Source organism: Cornus florida, unplaced genomic scaffold, assembly GCF_030987335.1.
Source record: "Cornus florida cultivar Cherokee Brave unplaced genomic scaffold, ASM3098733v1 CherokeeBrave_3.0.0_Hap2_Chr05, whole genome shotgun sequence".
Lineage (NCBI taxonomy): Eukaryota > Viridiplantae > Streptophyta > Magnoliopsida > Cornales > Cornaceae > Cornus > Cornus florida.
Genome location: NW_026775575.1, coordinates 19,147,034 through 19,167,087, shown reverse-complemented (window position 1 = coordinate 19,167,087; position 20,054 = coordinate 19,147,034). Strand labels below are relative to the sequence as shown.

The 20,054-nt window shown below is 38.9% G+C and overlaps 1 protein-coding gene across 3 annotated transcripts in view; it reads right to left on the bottom strand.

The window, feature by feature from the left end:
* The window catches only part of LOC132306162 (uncharacterized), an 81,950-nt gene extending 68,001 nt beyond the window's left edge, over positions 1–13,949 (bottom strand). For all 3 annotated transcript variants that reach the window (XR_009481843.1, XR_009481842.1, XM_059803428.1), the window contains exons 1-2: positions 13,725–13,949; positions 13,332–13,397 (exon numbers count right to left, since the gene is read on the bottom strand). Coding sequence is in view for 1 of the 3 variants with exons in the window: in XM_059803428.1 (XP_059659411.1) it covers positions 13,332–13,397; positions 13,725–13,838 (180 nt within the window). In the remaining 2 variants the exon portion in view is untranslated. The remainder of the gene's footprint in view (positions 1–13,331; positions 13,398–13,724) is intronic.
* Positions 13,950–20,054: the final 6,105 nt, after the last annotated feature.

Below are 20,054 nucleotides of genomic sequence, written 5' to 3'. Positions count from 1 at the left end.
TCCTAAGAGAGCACGATTAAAAGGAACAATTTTTCGAATGCCTAACCCTCCGAATCTCAATGGTTGGCAAACTTGATCCCAATTAACAAGATGATACTTAAACTCCTCTCCCCTTCCACCCCACAGAAAATCCCTCTGAATTTTTTCAATTCTATCAGCAACAGAACATGGAATTTGAAACAAAGATAAAAAAATAGGTAGGAAGGGATGAAAGAGTACTCTTTATAAGTGTGACTTTCCCACCCTTAGATAGATACTGCTTTTTCCATCCTGCTAATCTTTTCTCATATCTATTAATCACTGAGTCCTAATTCCCAACCAGAGTAGAAGAAACTCCCAAAGGCAATCCTAAATAAGGAAGAGGAAAAGAACCAACTCCGCACCCTAAAACAGCAGCTAAGGAGGAAATATCTGCAACATCCCCCACTGGAACAAGCACACTCTTTCCGACATTAATCTTAAGCCCAGAAACTACTTGGAAGCAAGCAAGAGTGCACCTCAGATATCTGAGTTGAGAAATATCAGCATCACAAAATACCAAAGTATCATCAGCAAATAAAAGATGGGAAATCTGGATCTGATGATCAACATCTCTGCCAACTCTGAACCCCCTAATGTAACCCAAATCTTCCGCTTTTCTCATTAATCTAGTCAGACCTTCCATAACGATGAGAAAAAGAAAAGAAGATAATGGATCACCTTGTCGCAGACCACGTGAGCTAGCAAAAAAACCCGCAGGAGAGCCATTCACAAGAACAGAAAACATAACTGATGAGATACAAGTGTCAATCCATTTTATCCATCTATCACCAAATCCCATCCTCCGAAGAAGATACAAAACAAACTTCCAATTAACATGATCATAAGCTTTCTCGATATCAAGCTTACACAAAACGCCAGGAACCCCGCTTCTTAATCTAGAGTCAACACATTCCCCAGCAATAAGAACAGAATCCAAAATCTGCCTTCCACCAACAAAAGCGTTCTGCGATTCTGAGATAAGACCATCCAACACTTTACTCATCCTGGAAACAAGAACCTTGGCAATAAGCTTATACATACATCCGATTAAGCTAATTGGCCGAAAATCCTTGATATCAGATGCACCGCCCTTTTTAGGGATGAGAGCAATAAAAGATGCATTCAAAGATTTTTCAAATGTGCCATGAGAATAAAAATCCTGAAAAGTACTCATCACCTCCTCTCGCACCACCTCCCAACTCTCCTTAAAAAAGCGCATAGTAAATCCGTCTGGCCCTGGTGCTTTGTCCCCGTTGCAACTAGAAAGTGCCTTAAGCACTTCCTCTTCCGTGAATGGAATCTCAATACTATCCCTATCCATCGCAGAAATAGTATTAAATGGAAGACCATCAAGAGTAGGTCTTCGATCCAAAGTTTCAGTGTAAAGCTGCTGGTAAAAAGAAGCAATTCCTCTGCGCACATCTTCTTCTCTCCACAAATCAAAACCATTAACCCGAATACTTCCGATATGATTACACCTTCTGTGAGCATTGGCCAGTCTATGAAAGAATTTTGTATTCCGATCACCATCTTTTAACCACAAAGCCCGAGACTTTTGACGCCACGAAATCTCCTCCATATGAGCAATCTCAGCAAAAACCGCTTGACAAGAGGCTCTTTGAGAGCGTAAAGACTCCCTACTCTGTCCCACCTCAGCTAAACGATCAAGCTCAGCAATATCAGCAAGGGCTCTATTCTTTTTCCATTCAAGATTCCCAAAAACTTCTTTATTCCATCTCTTAAGCTCAGTTTTAAGAAATTGAAGCTTTCTAGCTAACACAAAACTAGCAGAGCCTGTGAAAGACCCTTTTTGCCACCAAGACTGAACCTTCCCCTGAAAGTCTTCAGATCTAAGCCACATGTTTTCGAATCTGAAAGGAGTGCGTCTAGACCTCAAACCACCACAATCCAAAACAAGAGGTACATGATCAGATGTGACTCTAACCAACACAGCCTGAGAGACATCCGGGAAATGCTCTTCCCAAGCCCCAGAAATCAGGAAACGATCCAATCGAGAAAAAGTAACCGGTTCCCTACCATTAGACCAAGTAAAAGCCGCTCCTTCCAACGGAAGATCGATAAGAAAATTATTGTCAATAAATTCTGAAAACATAGTCATTTCTGAAGACCACCTACCTCCTGTGGATCTCTCAAATGGGGATCTAACAGAGTTAAAATCCCCACCTAAGCACCAAGGCAATGACCATAAGTCCTTAACAAAGCAAAGCTCTTCCCACAGGACTGGTTTATCACTATCAGTAACAGGCCCATACACACCTGAAAACGTCCATTTGAAATTGTCTTCTTCCATCTGAAACATGCATGACACCGAGAAAATACCCTTCCAACAGTTCAAACTTGACACCATCTACGATCCCACATGAGGAGAATACCACCTGAAGTGCCTGTTGCATTTAAAACTTCAAAGTCCACAAACCTACATCCCCAAAGACTCCTGACAATCTCAACAGTAATATCAGCCAATTTAGTTTCTTGTAAGCAGACAACATGAGCACTCCACTTCCTCAAAGCGACCGTGATAACTCTTCTTCTTTTCGGGTCATTAAGACCACGAACATTCCATGTTATAAGTCGTAGCTTCATGAAGAACCAAAAACAATCAATTCACCTCCTCCCCTTTTACCACTCCTGGTTCTCCCCCTTTCTTTGGTCGACCCATTCTTTCCATCGTAGTTAACACAAGAAATCAAATTCTTCACTTCCTGTTCGCCTTTCCGATGTGAATTTCTGACTTTGACTTCTTTTGTGTCACGAATAGGTTCACTGCTACCATTTCCTGCAATAATTTCGTGGAGAATACACAGGGTTTGTTCCTCAAAACCTTCTGCAGAGACACCCAAAGTTTCACTAACTGCTCCAACATTCTCGATGACCCATTCCATGCCCAGATCAGTGGTTGTCTCCAAACAATCAGGCCGCACAACAGCCAAAGGTTCCATAAAGTCCACTTCATCGTGAACAGGATCTGTCCCGGAAAAAGATACGTTAAAAGGGTGCTGCTGAAGAGCAACATCAACCTCTCCTTCCTGTAAAATCCCCTCTATTTCCGAAGCATTAACTTCTTTGGATGGGATTACTGAAAACTCCTCATGCTCAGATGAAAAATTGCTCAAACCTTTAACTGAAGTAAATAGCCGAAGCTCTTTAAGCAAAGCTACGGCTGAATCATTATTCAATTTGAAATGCAAATCTTTTCCAACACAAACTGTCACTCCATTGAAAAAACCTGTACTCTCGGTAGTAACCTTTGAGACGTCCAACTCTGATTTAGAAGTCGAAATCCCAATGATACTTCTCTGTTGACCCGAAACATTCTCAATAACATTCCTGTCGCTAGCCACTTCACCCGAAGAAGAAGGAGAAGAAGTAGAAAGAGTGTTGAGAGAAAGATTAGGACTCAAACCTGGAGAAGAAGTGCGAGAACGTGCGACCCATTTCTGCTTTTCATTCCGAGTCCACCGAGATCCATGGCGTCCGACATTCGTCAATCTCCTCTCGGATTTCATCCAAATATTAGAGGGTTTGGTATGGGCTTGTGATTCATTAGGACCAGGTTTGATGTTTGTAAGTGAGATAGATAATGAGCTAGGCCCTTTTCGTACCTTTCTAATAGGCCCAGACTTGAGAGGCCCAGTTTGGAGTTGCCCAGTTTGACCAAATCTTAGTGGCCCTTTCTGTAGTCTTCTTCTAACAGGCCCAGAACCCAAATACGCTCTATAAGGTTGAGATTGAATGAGCCCATGATTATCAAGCCCAAATTTCCTAACCTGTCTTGATAACTTATGGCCCAAAGTAAAACCTTTATCAGCCCGAAAATAATCCTTCCCTACCTTATCTTCAAGAGATAAGGATAAAGCTGAATCTGAAGGGGTAGCCCACCGTTCACCACGTGTACACCGGTGTTGCTCATCAACGACGCGTTTGCTCGGCGTGTGAATCTCACCTCGTCGTCTACCTCCAATAAACTTCACCTTTTGCTGAATTTCACGATCCTTCAGCCACTGTTGAATTTCGAGAATCCCTTCTTCACCTTTGCTAAGAAGCTCGTTCCATTTTTCTTCCGACATAAGATGAGATCCGTCACTGCCTTCAAGACTTTCCGTTGAAGGAACAAGCTCCGGCGAAATTTCTTCCCAAATCGCGACCTTGTAGCAGAAAGTGTCGTCGTTGATATACACAAACTTCGAACAATCACGACCAACTCGTATTATTATCCGAACGCTTTCAGCATCCCTGGTCTCATCCGCGTCAGATCTGACATAACCACCACAAAGTTCTCCCACTTCGACGAACAGAGCATGGCACCATAAATGTAATGGAAGTCCAAACAACCGGATTTGCTTGAGACCTTGATCACTGAGAACGCCACGGCAACCAACACGAAAGGACCACACATCGATCCTCAAAGTTGCAGAACCCCATTGTCTTCGCCCTTCTTTCAACACACGTTTGGCCTCTGCCTGAGAAGGAAACCGGAAAAGAAGCATTGAATCGGATAACGGTGAAACCCCCACTCCACAAGTCGTATTCCAAGCCCTCGCTGCCCATTCTTTCACGCGATCGCAACTCCCCACTTCCTTGTCAAATTTTCCTACCAAACAAGAGGAGAGAACAGATATCCTTCCTCCGACGGATTCCCCGTCGATATACAACGACGGACCGCGATGAGGAACTGCCGACTTCACATCTCTCCCAAGCGAAATTCTTGGTAACCTTGCGATGTCCAGAAAAGATTTCATTCCAAACAACCAAAACACAGATCGCCTCACAAATCGCCCCTAGTGGGGTGAAATCGCACATAGTGACGTGTACATAACTTACAAAATCTAGCAGACAGCTACCTTTCACTGAGTTTAATGAGCTTTTTTTTTTTTTTTTTTTTTTTTTTACAAGTGAGATTGTATTAAAAAGTGTTCAAAAGGGGAACTACATGCAAGACTAGATGAGATATTGTAGAATTCTGTGTGAGACACTGATCATGTTATGATTTATGGTGCACACCTTTCATTGAGTTGAGTGAGCTTTTTTTTTTTTTTTTATTTACAAGTAAGATTGCATTAGAAAGCGTTCAAAAGGGGAACGCATCCCAAAAGCCACACAAAGGCCGAAGCCAGAGACAAGGTCCTAAGGACCCACTGAACCCAAAAAATCAATTAACTCCAATATAGATATACAATTTCTCCCCAAAACCCAACTAAAAAGAGAGCTAATAATATGGAACTTCAAAGCCCCCTAGGAAGATTCCTCCCCATCAAGAGATCTTTTGTTCCGCTCCTTCCACAAGCACCACCAAACACAAAGGGGAACCGCCCTCCAACACTCTCGGGCATGGCCGTGTGGCCCCCCGCACTGCAACTTCTCCAAACATTAATTGAATCCCTCGAAGATCGAGGCATAACCCACTGGACGCCGAATAGTCCAAAAATAAGGCTCCAGCAATCGTGGGCCACAGGGCAATGCAAAAGAAGGTGTTCCACGGACTTGCCATTCCTCTTGCACATACAACACCAATTAATTGTAATTTGTCTTCTCTTTCTCAAATTATCCAGGGTCAAAATCTTGCCCCAAAGGCAGTCCAGACAAAGAAAGCCACTCTGAGGGGAGCCTTGGAGTGCCAATCCGTCTTCTAAGGGAAAATAGAGCCATGAAAGTCAGAGAGACATCGGAACAAGGAACGGACCTCAAATCTCCCCTAAGGAGAAGGCACCCAAACCAAGGAATCCGTGCCACTACCATCCACCTCCTGTCTATACAGCAGCTCCAACAAACCAGAAACATTATCCATCTCCCAATCCTTAAAGAAACACCGAAAATGCACATCCAACGTGAGCCTATCGTTATCAACAGTCGACAACCAAAGCATGTCTATCCAAGGCAATCCAGAAAAGTATGGAGAAAGAGCAAGCCAACAGACAATTGCAACGCCATAAATCCTCCCAGAATACTCCTGCCATCCCGTGCTCTGAATCTAATGTGTTTAGAAAATTCATCCCAACCCTTCCGAATAAATTTCCTAACACCCACGCCTCCCGAATCTGATCGGATCAGAGGACCACCCACCTCTCTACTCCCCATGACGGCACGCAACAACCTTCCTCTAAATCTCCACAGCCACTTGCCCAAAAGAGCCCTGTTGAAAGGGGTCAACCTCCTAATGCCCAGACCTCCCAACGGAATCGGCTTGCACACTTGTTCCCAATGAACAAGGTGATACTTGAACTCCTCCCCCCGCCCACCCCAAAGGAAGTTTCGTTGAAGTCTACCAATCCTTTCAGCTACAGAGGAGGAAATCTGAACGAGAGAGAGGAAGTATTTAGGGAGACTCGACAACGTACTCTTCATAAGAGTAACCTTCCCGCCCTTCTAGTCTTCTTTCAAATCGCTTAATCACAAGATCCCAAACTTCCACCCTCCTCAACAAAGCACCCAACGGCAAACCCAAATAGGGAATAGGAAAAGAGCTCACCCCACACCCAAGAACTGCAGCAAGAGAAACGATATCCTGAACATCCCCCACAAGGACAAGCACGCTCTTTCCTACATTAATTTTATAACCCAAAATTGCCTGAAAGCAAACCATGACACACCTCAAATATCTCAACTAGGATACATCAGCATCACAAATTACCAAGGTATCATTCGCAAAAATTAAATGAGAGATCTCCATTTTTGTAAGTTTTAGGAAGTTTCCATTGTTCTGGTCTGATTCGAGTGATGACGAGATTGAAGGTATCGTTTTACCACATGGAGATCACGGGTCGAAACAAGTGAGATTTTCAGATGAAAATTGGCCTTCCGTCTTTTAATGGTCAACTTGATATCGAAGGGTTTCTGAACTGGCTTTCAGATGTTGACAATTGTTTTTGATTATTGGGTATCGTGGAGGAAAAGAAAGTTAAACAGGTCGCCTATCGTCTTAAGAGTGGTACTTTTGCGTAGTGGGATCAGTTACAACATTCTCGAACCAGACACATGAAGAATCTGATTAGATCATTGTTTCAGATAAACAAATTACGAAGAAGCAATTTTTACCAGATAATTATGGTCAGATTTTATTTCAACAGTACCAAAATTGTCACCAAGTAAATCGTTCAGTTCGTGTTTATGCTGAAGAATTCTATCGGTTTATCATCTCGCAACAATTTGTTAGAGACTGAAGCACAAGAAGTTGTGCTGTTCAATAATGGTTTGCGGCTGGCTATTCAGGATAGAGTGATGCTGCAAGCATCTTTCACCCTTGATGCTGCAGTTGAGTTAGCCACTCAAGTGGAAGCCCAGTTGGATCAACAGAATGTTTGTAATCAAAATTTCCTTCTGCATAGCAAACTGATTCCAATAAACCACCACCATCTTCGACCATCAATCAACACCAGTCAAGACTCGGGAAGTGGGTGTTGCCACAACTTCTCCTAGTATATCTTATGCGACCGAGACTATTGCCATCAATATTTCTTTTGTTAAAGATAAGGTAGTTCCCAATGATACAAATGTTAATTCATTTCAAAATAATTTTCAGTGTATGGCCAAACTTGAGGAAACAAACCTCAAAGTTTGTACACGTCATATACTTATCAAAAAAAAAAGTTTGTACACGTCATATGGATAGCATGGACAGCAAAGAGACATTCATTAATGAAGCACTTGGATTTGTTTTAAAATCTATCCAAAATCCTATAGTGGCACATCCTTGAATTGCACTTGGTGTTCGGCAAAGGCCCAACTTATGGGAATACATATATCTGAATTCAAATGCACTTACTGTTGAAGAATTCAGCATTCCTAATTGTCTGCTATTCAAGGAAAATATTGTTGTTGAATCTAGCAGTGGTCTTATTATTTATGAGAATGGGTATTGTCAAAAGTTGCAAAGGCTTGATGTCTCAAATAATTTCTCTTCTTTTAAGTTGCCAAGGGAGATTGGAAATCTATCACAGTTGGTGCTCTTTTGGGATTGGACAAGTAATAAGCAAGTTTATGAAATACCAAGGTCATGTCGTCAATGGTACAAAACTTTGTTCATACTTTTATATGACCCGTAGCAAATTAAACCCGAGGACGAGTTCTTCTAAAGAAGGGGAAGCATGATGTAGTACAGCAATGAACAGTGCATGAACAGTTTTTTTCCAGAGTGTTTTCTAGTTTCCTTTTTCATATTGTTTTAATTACCTAATAGCTAAGAGTCTATATTAGGATGTTTCCATTGTTGTACTTTCCTAAATAGTTTAGGGTAGTTTTAGAAAGTTTTCATTGTCTGTTTTAGAAAGTTGTCATTGTTTTAATTTCCTTAATAGTTTAGGGTTTGCTTATGCCTATAAATACATGTTGTAAGAGTTTAGGGATCAGGTATTACTTTTATCAATATCAATATCAGAAAATCAAGAGTTTTTTTATTTTGATAGATAAAGAAAAGATTATATAAACACGTTCAAAAGGGCAGCGCTCCCAAAACAAACAACTGCCATCCAAGACGACACTAAAGCTTCAAGCTATCAACAAAATCCAAAAGAAAATCCACTAACATACAATCCCGCCCATTTACCCAAAAGAATAAAGAAGAAAGTATACTATACTTAATAGCCCAAATAAGAGACTACACACCCTCAAAGTATCTCCTATTTCTCTCTCGCCACAAACCCCGCCATATACACAAGGGAGTATCCCTCCAAGCATCTCTGACTCGGCTCTCCACTGTACACCCTATCCAAGTCTCAAGCAAGTCAACCGTTGAATCTAAGAACACCCATGGAATACTAGAAGCAACCAAAAACATGGTCCAAACATCCCTTGCCATCGAGCAATGAATAAGAAGATGGTTGACAGATTCCCCCGTCTTCTTACACATGTAGCACCTGTTTACCACAACTTGACTTCTTCTTCTAAGATTATCAATAGTGAGGATGCTTCCCAAAGCAGCTGTCTACGAGAAAAACGAGGCCAAGAAACTCCACCATACTAAAATAGAAAGACTTGGCCTCAAACACCCCTCTCGAGGAACCCACCCACACCATCTCATGCATGCCCACCGCGACCACCATCTGGCTATAAATGAAAGTCAAAAGATCTGTAACCTCCAATAGTTCCCAGTCATGGAACTGTCTACGGAACCGTAAATCCCAAGTCACCCTTCCATTATCAAGACGACAATAATCAGCAACAAAAGCATCTCTATTAGCAGCAATTCGGTAAATAAGCGGGAACTTATGGGCCAAAGCCAAATCCCCACACCATGTGTCTTCCCAAAATCTGACATTTCTTCCACTTTGAACCTTAAACCGAATCCTTTTAGAAAATTCATCCCAACCTCTATGGATAAGTTTCCACGAGCCCATACCCGCTGGGAATCTAACCTCTCTAGACTGCCACCCACCAACACCCTCCCCGTAACGACAATCTAACCTCCCTAGACACGTGATTGTATAGAGACGTCTATTTTTTGTATTTTTATTATTTTAGATTTATTTCTAGCATTAGTGATCTTGTAGTGAGGATAACCACATAATGGAGATAGGAATTTATTAGTTGAAGTTGGTTTGTGGATTTTATAATATTGAATGACTAAGGAAGCATGGATACGGACACGGCGATATGACAAATATAAAAAATAAAAATAAAAAAAATAAAAAAATAGGACACGGATACAGCATGGATACATAAAAAAAAAAATTAATATAATATACTATTATATATAAAATAATAATAATAACTTTTACTCATTTTATCTATTAAATCACTAATTCGAAGCTTAGAGCTAGATTTTTTTTTTTTTTTCAAATTTTATATTATCTTTCTACCTAACTCATAATATGTTTTAAATTTCATTGAATCCCATTTTTCTAAAAAAAAAATAATAATTAAAAAACCGCCCCGTGACCCTGTCATGTCCTAAAAGTGTCCAAAATGTGTCTTTGTCGTGTCCATGCCGTGTGTCAGCCATGTCCTAGCCGTGTCAGTAAAAAATTAAATTATTTAAATTTTAGGATACTTCTAATCGTGTCCGAGTCATGTTCACATGTCCAACACCGCCATGGCACCCCTAGGTGAAGTGTCGGTGCTTTCTAGTTGAATGATATGTTAGTTGGTGATGTGGTTTATTAAACATTATTGTGAATGAATTTGGATGTTGAATAGAAGTCAATCACAATTTAAGTATGGGACTAGATGTTCCGGTATTTAAATTTAGAAGTGTGACACTAATATCAATTTTTTTTTTTTTTTTCTTACGATAAGTAAAATTTCAATAAAGAGAGCTCAAGAGGGGAGCACATCCCAAAGACAACTACACAAGGGCAGCTGTAATATCAATGTACCAACTACAATATCAAATATCAGGGGCACGAATATATAATACTAACATGATTCTTTCCCCTTTTTTGGAGGCCATGTTGTCAAAATTGGGTAACCAGTCATAACAGTTGTGACATGAGTTACACAATATGCCAACCCCTATGTCTAGATCACAACAGAGAAGAAAATTTGATATAAGATTTCTCTTCTTTAGTTAAGAGAAGGAAGAAACATCAACTGCGAGATGTTAGATGTCACATGGGCCCTGGTATGTATAATTCTAATATATAAAGCCACTTGCATTCAGATAGAAAGTAACAGCATAACTACCCAAGAATAATCTATTCCTTCAACAGAATTATAGAAGGAGATCAGGTAAATGTCTTGTTTGGCTTCTTCCTCTCCATGGCTTCTTGCAGGGGATTTTAATGCCATAAGATTTAAACATAAAAGAATAAGGGGTTCAAAGGATGGCCAAGATCCATGGACAATTTTAATAATTGTACATGCCAAAATGAATTGGTTAATTTAAACTATCAATGTAGGCTTTCAATTTACTGGTGATCACTTGAACACTGAACAGAGTTATGAATAATGAAAAATGGATCATGGTCTTCCCTTATTCTGAAGTCTCTTTTCATCCTCCAGGTATTTATAATCATTCATATATCACTTTTATGGTTAAACTCTCCCTGCAAAGGTTAATAAACCTTTTAAGGTTTTTTATTTCTGGTCTGACAATGACGAGTTTCAGGGAATGGTGGAAAGAGTTCAGAGCTACTTCATTAAAAGGAAACCTACATTTCAAGAATGCCAAAAGTTTAATAAACTCTCACCTCTCAACTTGAAATCAACTGCACGGTTGTATCAGGAGAAAAAGAATAAGTTCCAACCTCCGCCACCTACAAAGCAGCCACTTGAGCAAAACGACAAGAACAAACATTGTGTGTTTCATCAAGACTTCGGTCACATCAACAACGAGTGTAGGAACTTAAGGAGCTAAGTACAGGCTATGCTGGCCAAGGGAGAGTTGACTAAGTATTTGTTGGGCAAGGAGCAGCCTAAGCCATAAGAACCAATGCTGAATACCCGTAGGGTTAACCCAACAGATGCCCCACCCAATTCAGGTTATCCATGTTATTCATGGGAAGCTAGAGGAAGGTGAAGAGGAGCGACTCACACCATCAAAAATTTGAATTAGCGGTAAAAGAATCACTGACATCAACCGCCCAAGTTACCCAGGACTATCTACTATTCAAGCAAAAATTAAATTCCCTTCAAATTAGGACCGTTAACTTAGGAGACAATTGGGGGCAAAGTGTGGAGAGAAAATTTTCCACTTATAAAAAACGAGCCATCTATATAAGTGGAGAGCCGGTGGAAAGATGACACGTGGACAGCCCAAGGAATAAGAAGCAAGACATAAAGTAAGCTGTAAGCCCATCTCAGCTGAAGCCCAATTCGACCAATGCATGAAGCCCAGGTCCAATGCCGAATTCTCAACTCAAAAACTCAGAGGAAATTTTAGACTTGTGAATCAAGTATGCAGCTACGGTAATAGAAACCTAGATGGAAACAAAATAAAGAAGAAAAGGGCTTGAGGAAAGGAGTCTAAAGAGGACTCGGCTATTGTAATCCTTATAAATAGGGGCAGAGACCTCAAATAAAATAAATAAATAACAATTCTCTCTGAAAAGCTTTTGTCTCATAGCTTCCTTTGTCTTTTTCTTCGTTTTTTGAGTGTTCTGCATTGATTGAGTTGACCATTCTTGGTCTGCAATTTTTTGCACCTACAATTGGGAATTTATAGTTGTTGTTGTTGTAAGGGCAATATGACTTAGCATAATTTCGTTGAAAACAAGAGTCAATAATTTTTAGTTTGTTTATATTTTTTTTACAAGTTAGTCATTCAGTGTAATTACCTCTATCCAAGGTCAAATAGGAGATTTCAAAGATTCAACAAGGGTGCAAAAGTAAGTTTAACTCTTAGATTGTTCACTCGCCAATTTGAAAGGGTTCATGTTCATGCAATTTCATCATTAAACAACACGCACAGGTGGGCCAGTGGATAAGGGGTCTCATGGGGCAAACCGTAAACTCGGATGTCGTCTATTCAGTTCTCACAAGGCACAAAAACACCAGGGTTTCAATGATATATGCGTGTTTTGCGGATTGGTTGATTCTTCATTACCAAAAAAATAAAAAATTCATCATTAAACATGTTAGGGTTCATATAATTTTGATCTTCAAATGCTATTTTTGAATGCATAAATTGTTTTTCGAAACATAAAACTATCGAAGTGTAGAGAGTGAATTGGTAGATTAAGTTGGATCTATCAAACAGGTCAGAAAGATTTTAAACTGTTAGAAAAAGATTTATGAGGGTTGCTTATTTTTATTCTTTTTAGAGCCGAGGATTGCAAGCCATTGGCTGATAACATCAGCATATAACGCAATTCTAGTTTTTACAAGGAGAACTTCCCATCAAATACTTGCAAGTGTCACTCATTTCCACTCTTTTGAGAGCTGAGAACTGCGAGCCTTTGGTTGATCGCATCACTGCTATAATCCAACTAAAGATGAAGAAAGCTATTTCTTTTGCTAGGAGGATGGAATTAATTAACTCTATTTAGACTATTTGTTATCCAAAGAGGTATACCAGTCATTTATGTTAGTTCTTCCAAAGAAATTGCTAATGGAGACTGAAAATTTTATGTGGAAGTTTCTTAAAATCAGGTGGAGCAAAAGTAGGTTATAAAGATATTTGTCTCCCTGAAAGAGAAGGTTTTGGTATTAAGGGCTTTTTAGTTGGAAGCGAGCCATTTGGAACATCTTGCAGCTTTCATTCAAGAAAAAAACTTTTAGTGCATCAAGATGACTGGGACTTGCCTAAAAATATAAAATAAAATAAAATAATAAAAGAAGAGAGCGAAAGAGAAGAAAAAGTGAAAACAAGAATATAATACTATCATTTAGATACGCAAATGAGCAAAATAATATCATACCGTGATATGAGAATAATCCAATTTAGCATCAGTCGCCTTCCTCGTCTTGATCAAAACCGAACTGGCCTATAACATAGAGATTCACGCCGAGCTAAATTAACAGCAGAAAATAACAAACCAAACACATCATATCCATCAATTCGGCGAAATCAAGAGAGACAATATTTTCTTACGGAACGAATATGATGCTAATTTAAAGGGGTTAAATTAAATATCATATCTTTACGATTCTATTAGGGGTTTCACTTTGAAGTAGCCACAAGGGTTTCTATCATCCACTTGAATTCGATTGACGGTAGGAAAGAAAATATTTAACTGGGAAATTTTTTCAGAAAATTGAAAGTTAGAAGAATAATTTTCCCCTATAAATGAATTAGAGGAAATAAAATTCACCTCAACAAATCCACCACATCCTTGGATCAGATCAGCAGCAGCGTATGAAGTGGCACAGACTATATGCATCATGAAGAAACTCAGAAGAAAATAATAGTCTCTAAGAATCGCCATTATTCGTCTGATCTGAAGCTTCAGCTTCGGCTTTCAAGAGGCTGTTTTCAGTATAGCAGATCTACTACTCTGCGCGAGTTATTGTAACATATGACTTGGGGGTGTGACATATATAACCTAAAGACCGAGGTTTATGGTTTTTGGCTTTTTAGATGTCCATTTTTTTTTTGGGGTGTGCAAAAAACCATCAACTCAGAGAAATCAAATCCGACCAACTCGGTCGGTCTGGGCCGATTTCTTAGCGATTTAGTCTAATTATAGTTCTAAAATAATGAAATCATAAATTTTTTATTCAGTCTCGAATTAGGGTCCTACAGGACCGAACTGGCCCACACTAAGCAATTATAATATGTGTATGTGTGTGTGTATATATATAGCTATACCTATTTATAACTCTTAACTTTGCAAGAAGTTTATAGGTGGAACTTAAAAGCAACTCAATAGGCCATTCCAAAAGCAACTCAATAGGCCATTCCAAACCCTAGGATTTGCTAGGGTTTCGGGGAAGAAGATTAGTATCACCATAGAGGAGGGTCCTCCCTCCTCCTCCACATTGGGAAGAGATCAAACCCAACTCTCTCCTTCTTCCTAACGTCCAACATGGAGCTCTTTGTTGGTGGATTCATCACCCTCAGGCTATTCTCCATTGCAGTATTATAGCAATATACAATCAAAGGACATTGTTAAAATTGAAGACGCAGATATTGCAAAGGAATTGAAGTATTGGGCGAACTCGGTGGTTTGTTATGTCTTGGGGAACAAACCCTACTTTCCTCACTTTAAAGCCTATATCCAGAACCGAATGCAGTGGTGCTCTCTTTGAAGGATGGTTTCTTCCAAGTTCGGTTTGCATGCGAAGATAATGTGTTGCAAAATATGTATAGGTTCCATATGTTCCAAGGACGACCGGTAATCATTAAAAAATGGCATAAGAGTATTCAACTGGAACGAGATATCCTTGCCTCGATTCCGATTTGGGTCAAGTTATATAATTTACCAGTATATGCTCGTAGTAAAACATCAGTTGCCAAGGTGGTGTCCAACATAGCTAAACCCTTGAACATGGATGATGTTACCTTTCAATGGGAAAGAGGACTTTTTGTTCGTGTCATGGCAGAGATGGATGTTGAAGATGGTTTTCCAAAAACCATTAGTACTTGATTACATGGATGTCCTGTAAGGTACGAGTGGAGTATGAGTGGAAACCTATGTAAGCGAATTGATCACAATGAGTGGTTATGTCCTTTAGGGGAAAATAGGTTATACCTAAGGTTACTGAACAATGGGTGGTTAAGGCTAAAGGGAAGGTGTCCACAGTGGAGGCTGAAGTGCAGGAGACGGAGCCTTTGTCGCAAGATTCTGTTGAAGATCATAACGAGGACCCTCCTTTAACATCCTCTAATGTAGAGGTGGTTGAACTAGAGGCAAATACTCAAGATAGGAACTCGGAAACTATTTCCCTGGTACAATGTCTCATATGGTTGTAGTGTCCAAAAATTAGATAAAGAAGAATAGGAAGAAAGATATTGAGGTTAAAACTAACACAACTAAAGTGACTAGAGGCATGGCAGTAGGTGGAACAAATTCACCACACTTACCTATATGATTAGGTTATGGAATGTTAGGGGGCTCAACAGGAGAAAGATGCAAGCTGAGGTTAGGTCCTAGTTGAGTAAGTCCTCTTTATTTCTTTGTTGTTTAGTTGAAACTAGATTCAATTGCAGCAAGTTTTCAAAGATTAAGTCTAGGATCAAGGATGAGTGGTCCTAGACTAACAATTTTTCTGTTGATGCTAGGGTACATATTTGGTGTGGTTGGGAGTCTACTAAACTTGTTGTTAATATTTTTTTTTTTTTGATAAATAAACTTGTTGTTAATATTATGATGGTTAAAGCCCAAGTAATGCTGTTGAAAGTTGGTGTTAGAGGGTTTACTAGGTATTTTTTTGTTGTTTTTGCTTATGTAAAGAATACTGCCACTGAGAGAAAATACCTGTGGAAAAATCTACTAGATTGTGCTTCTGTGATGAATGGACCATGGCTTCAGATTGGGGATCGGAATGTTATTCGGTTTAATTATGAAAAGAAAGGTGGGTTGACACACTCCTAGAGTTCTTCAAGGGTTTTAACCATACCATTGATCAATTGTGCCTGTCAAAGATGCTTATTTCTAATGGTGAATTTGCTTGGTGTAACAAGAGAGTTAGTCAAAGGAGAATTTATGCAAAACTGGACAGGGGTGTGAAACTCCCTTTGAATATTGATGTTGGTCCCAAACCATTTAGATTCCTTTTAGTTTGGAATAAACAGCCTATTGTTTTTGAGATGGTTGCTAAAGCATGTCTAATGTGGTGCATGGAGATCCTATTCAATGTTTGTTACAGAAGTTGAAGCTAACCAAAAAAGCTGTGAAAACATAGGGTATAGAGAAATTTGGGTCCATTTTTTAGGATCTTATATCTTGTAGAAGAAATTTGGAAGTTATGCAAATTGAGTTGGCTAATGAACCATTGAATGAAGATATTATCAAGAGGGAAGAAACGGCAAGGAAATATTTTGACTTTGCAGAGTCTGATGAAGCTCTTATCTTTTCTCAAAAGGCTAGGATGAGATGGGTAACAGAACAAGACATTGCTCTAAGTTCTTTTATCAGAAGATCAAGGAGGATAGGTCCAGGAATAATGTTTCTGTTTTGGAAGACATTGGGGGGGGGGGGGTGATAAATGATCCTATTTTAATTCAAAAGATGTTTGTGGATCATTTCAAAAATGCATTCACTAATAAGGCTACTAGCATCCCCGACCCCAAATCAGAGTACATTAGGAGACACTTAGATCCTAAGGATGCTGCTTTGTTAGAAGCTTATATCAGTAGGGCGGAGGTGAAGAATACTGTCTTTAACATGGGGCCGATAAAGCTCCTGGTCCTGATGGCTTCATTACTAAATTCTTTCAGCAATATTGGAGTGTAGTTGGAGATGACTTGAAGAATGCTATCCTTTATTTCTTTAAATTTCCAGTGATGGGCAAAGGTCTAAATAACACATTTATCACCCTAATTCCAAAGAAGAAAGAGGCCCTAAAGGTGAATGATTTCAGACCTATATCTTTATGTAATGTGGTATATAAGGTTATTATAAAGATTTCGGCTAATAGATTGGTTGTTATCTTGGGTAAAATTGTTGGGGGAAAATAAAATGCTTTCATTAAATGGAGGAAAATTCAAGATAATCTAATTCTTTCTCATGAGCTAATGAGAGGCTTTGGTGTAAAGAATGTAAAACCTACCCTTGCTTGGAAAATTGATTTGAGGAAGGCTTATGACTCTGTCTAGTGATCCTTCTTGTTCCATTTAATGCAGCTTTTTAGTTTTAGGAGTACTTAGATTGGCTGGGTGCATCAATGTATAACTACAGCTTGGTTCTCTATTTTGGTCAATGGACCCCCCTATGGTTTCTTTCAAGTTGGAAAAGGCCTAAGGTAAGGTTGTCATTTGTCTCCACTTCTGTTTACACTTGTCACAGAATATTTCTTAGGGATTCTTGAAGATGAGATCAACAAAGGATCAATGGTGATATATAAAGCTGCTAGAAGGGCTATGATGGGCGTCCAAGCGGTGCGTCAATTATAAAACCACCGACTAGCACAAATTCACGTAGAAAATGGCTAAGTAGGGGTATCGATTCACGAAGATTGCGAAGCTTGTGGCAATCAGATTTCAAAGATTAATTTCAAGCTTATTAATGTCACAAGATGATTTGAAGAGTAGTTTGTTTGTTGTCACTTAGCATAAAATTTTAAAAAAGATAAATCAAATTCAAAGATTTAAATAACAATTAAATGAGGCTAGGGAATTGAGTTCACCGAGACCTCATAATCATGCTTTAGTGTAATTAACTTGGAAAAAACAACTACATGTAATGATAAAGTGTAGAAGCATTAACAACTACAATAATTTTTCAGAAATTCATGCAACTCAAGACTAAGCATAACCCATCTGCAGGTGGCATGACTCATCCACCTAAACTAGGATGTGGTACCTAGGCATGGCCTATTAAGGTCTTGAATTTACAAGTTTTAGCATATGAAAGCAATTATCTGGCATAAACTATACTTGGTTGGCATGAACCATCTACCTAACTACATTAATATAGGGGTGTAGCATGGCCTATCTTCCCTTGGCAGAATTTATCTAAAGTCATACACAACATGCCTATAATCCCATTTCATGAAAATCAATCTTCATTGTCACCATAAAGATATCAAGAGTATAAGCATGTAAACATGGTTCTATGATAAGAATTACATGGTAGATATACTTATAAATATGAATTCTGCCCGGATCATACATCAATTTAATGTAATACACGAATTGCACATAAATCCTCATCTTATTCATGAAATCCATTACATATAATATTATTTCCCCAAATTAAACTACAAAAATTACACAATTGATCTGGTCAAGGCTACCTCAATCCCCTAGGAGGGGATTTAGCTCATCCTGGTGGTGGTTGAAGCTTCAATGGTTGAAGAGGAAGCCTCCATCTTCAGCTCCATAGTAGCCTCTCCCAAGAACACTCAAGAACCTTAGCTTTTCCTCACTTTCTCTCTCTAAAAGTATACAAAATTTGAATCCCAAATGATATATGATATTTATTACAACATTAGACAAGTGTATATAACCTCCTCGTCAGAATCAGGTTCAAAACTCCTAAAAACCAGTCATTCAATTGAAGAAGAGAGAGAAAAGTAATTGATAATTTAAATTCAGCACATTTACTCGCAGGTGGGCGTCCGGATGCTAAGACGAGTGTCCGAACGCTGAGTGTCAAGCTTGTGTGCAGTGAGCGATGAGGTACTTATGGTGCAGGCTTCTGGCATTAGGTGTCTGATGCGACTCGAACGTGTGCACAAAATAATGCACAACACTTTGAGTTTGGAAATTAGTGTCAAGTGATATCATACTTTAAATTTATAAACCGCTTAACACCAATACTATGTAGTATAAGTGAGAAGGAATCGTCCCAAGAGATTATACGTGTTAGAATTTAATTTTGACTCTAATGTGCCAAATGATTGCAAAGGAGGGTTGGTTGTTTGATTACACTAAGATGCAATTAATTAAAATGCAAGTAAAACAGAACTAAGTAAAGATAGGGATTTAAGAGATGAGAAGTGAGGTCTTGGGGTACATTGGAATCGCCACCAAGCTCGTTCACCAAACCACACACTTTCAACTAATTTGGGGAAAACCTTCTTATGAACAAAATGCGACTACCTATTGCAATATTAAGTATGGACCATCAAATTCAAGTACGAATTATCTACCTAACCATCAATTAAACTAAGTGTAAAATAACTCATCAATCGTAAGCATGATCCATCAAACTAGTAACAATTATAGCACACATCAATCTAGAGAATTATGGAATTTGCAATAATAAGCCATGTAATATCAAATCAAGTATAGATTGTCTACCTAACTACAAGAATAAATTAAATTGTAGAATAACCCATCAAGTATAAACATAACCCATCAAATTAATTGACAAACCCATCTAATAAAACCATACCTAGCCATCACTAGATTCTCAATCAACCACACATAGACATGAAATTAATATTGGAAAAACTAGTGTAGAGATCAATTCCCAAATAATCACACATAAGACAATATGTAATCACATATAGAATTAATAGAAAAAATTAATCCATAGAAATCAAAGGAGAACCCAAGATTTATTAAATTTATAAGGCTAAAATACTAATCACAAGATATTATTCCCCAAAAAGTATGAAAGAGATAGAGGTTTAGATTACAAACTTGGGGCTCATACAAGCCCCAAGGAGAAGCCTAACCCATGGAGGAGGTGGATGTAGTCATGGAACCCTCAAGGGCAATCTCCAAACATGGCTCCATCTTCTTCCTCTTCTTCTTTGTTGAATCTAGAAAGAGAGAGTGTGTAGATCTTGAGATGTGTTCTTGGTGCCTCCACTCTTTTTTTTTTTCTTCTAACCCTAATCTCTAACTTTTTTAGAGAGAGAAATTAATTATTACAATGTAAAAATAAATTAATAATTGAATCCCTTTTACAAATGGTTCAATTCCCCCTTTATACAAGCTTCTTGGAGTAATGAACAAGTTAGAAAATAAGCCTTTAAAATATCTAATCCCGCAGCCATGTGGTAGGTGGGGTTCGGGCGTGCGGGAATTA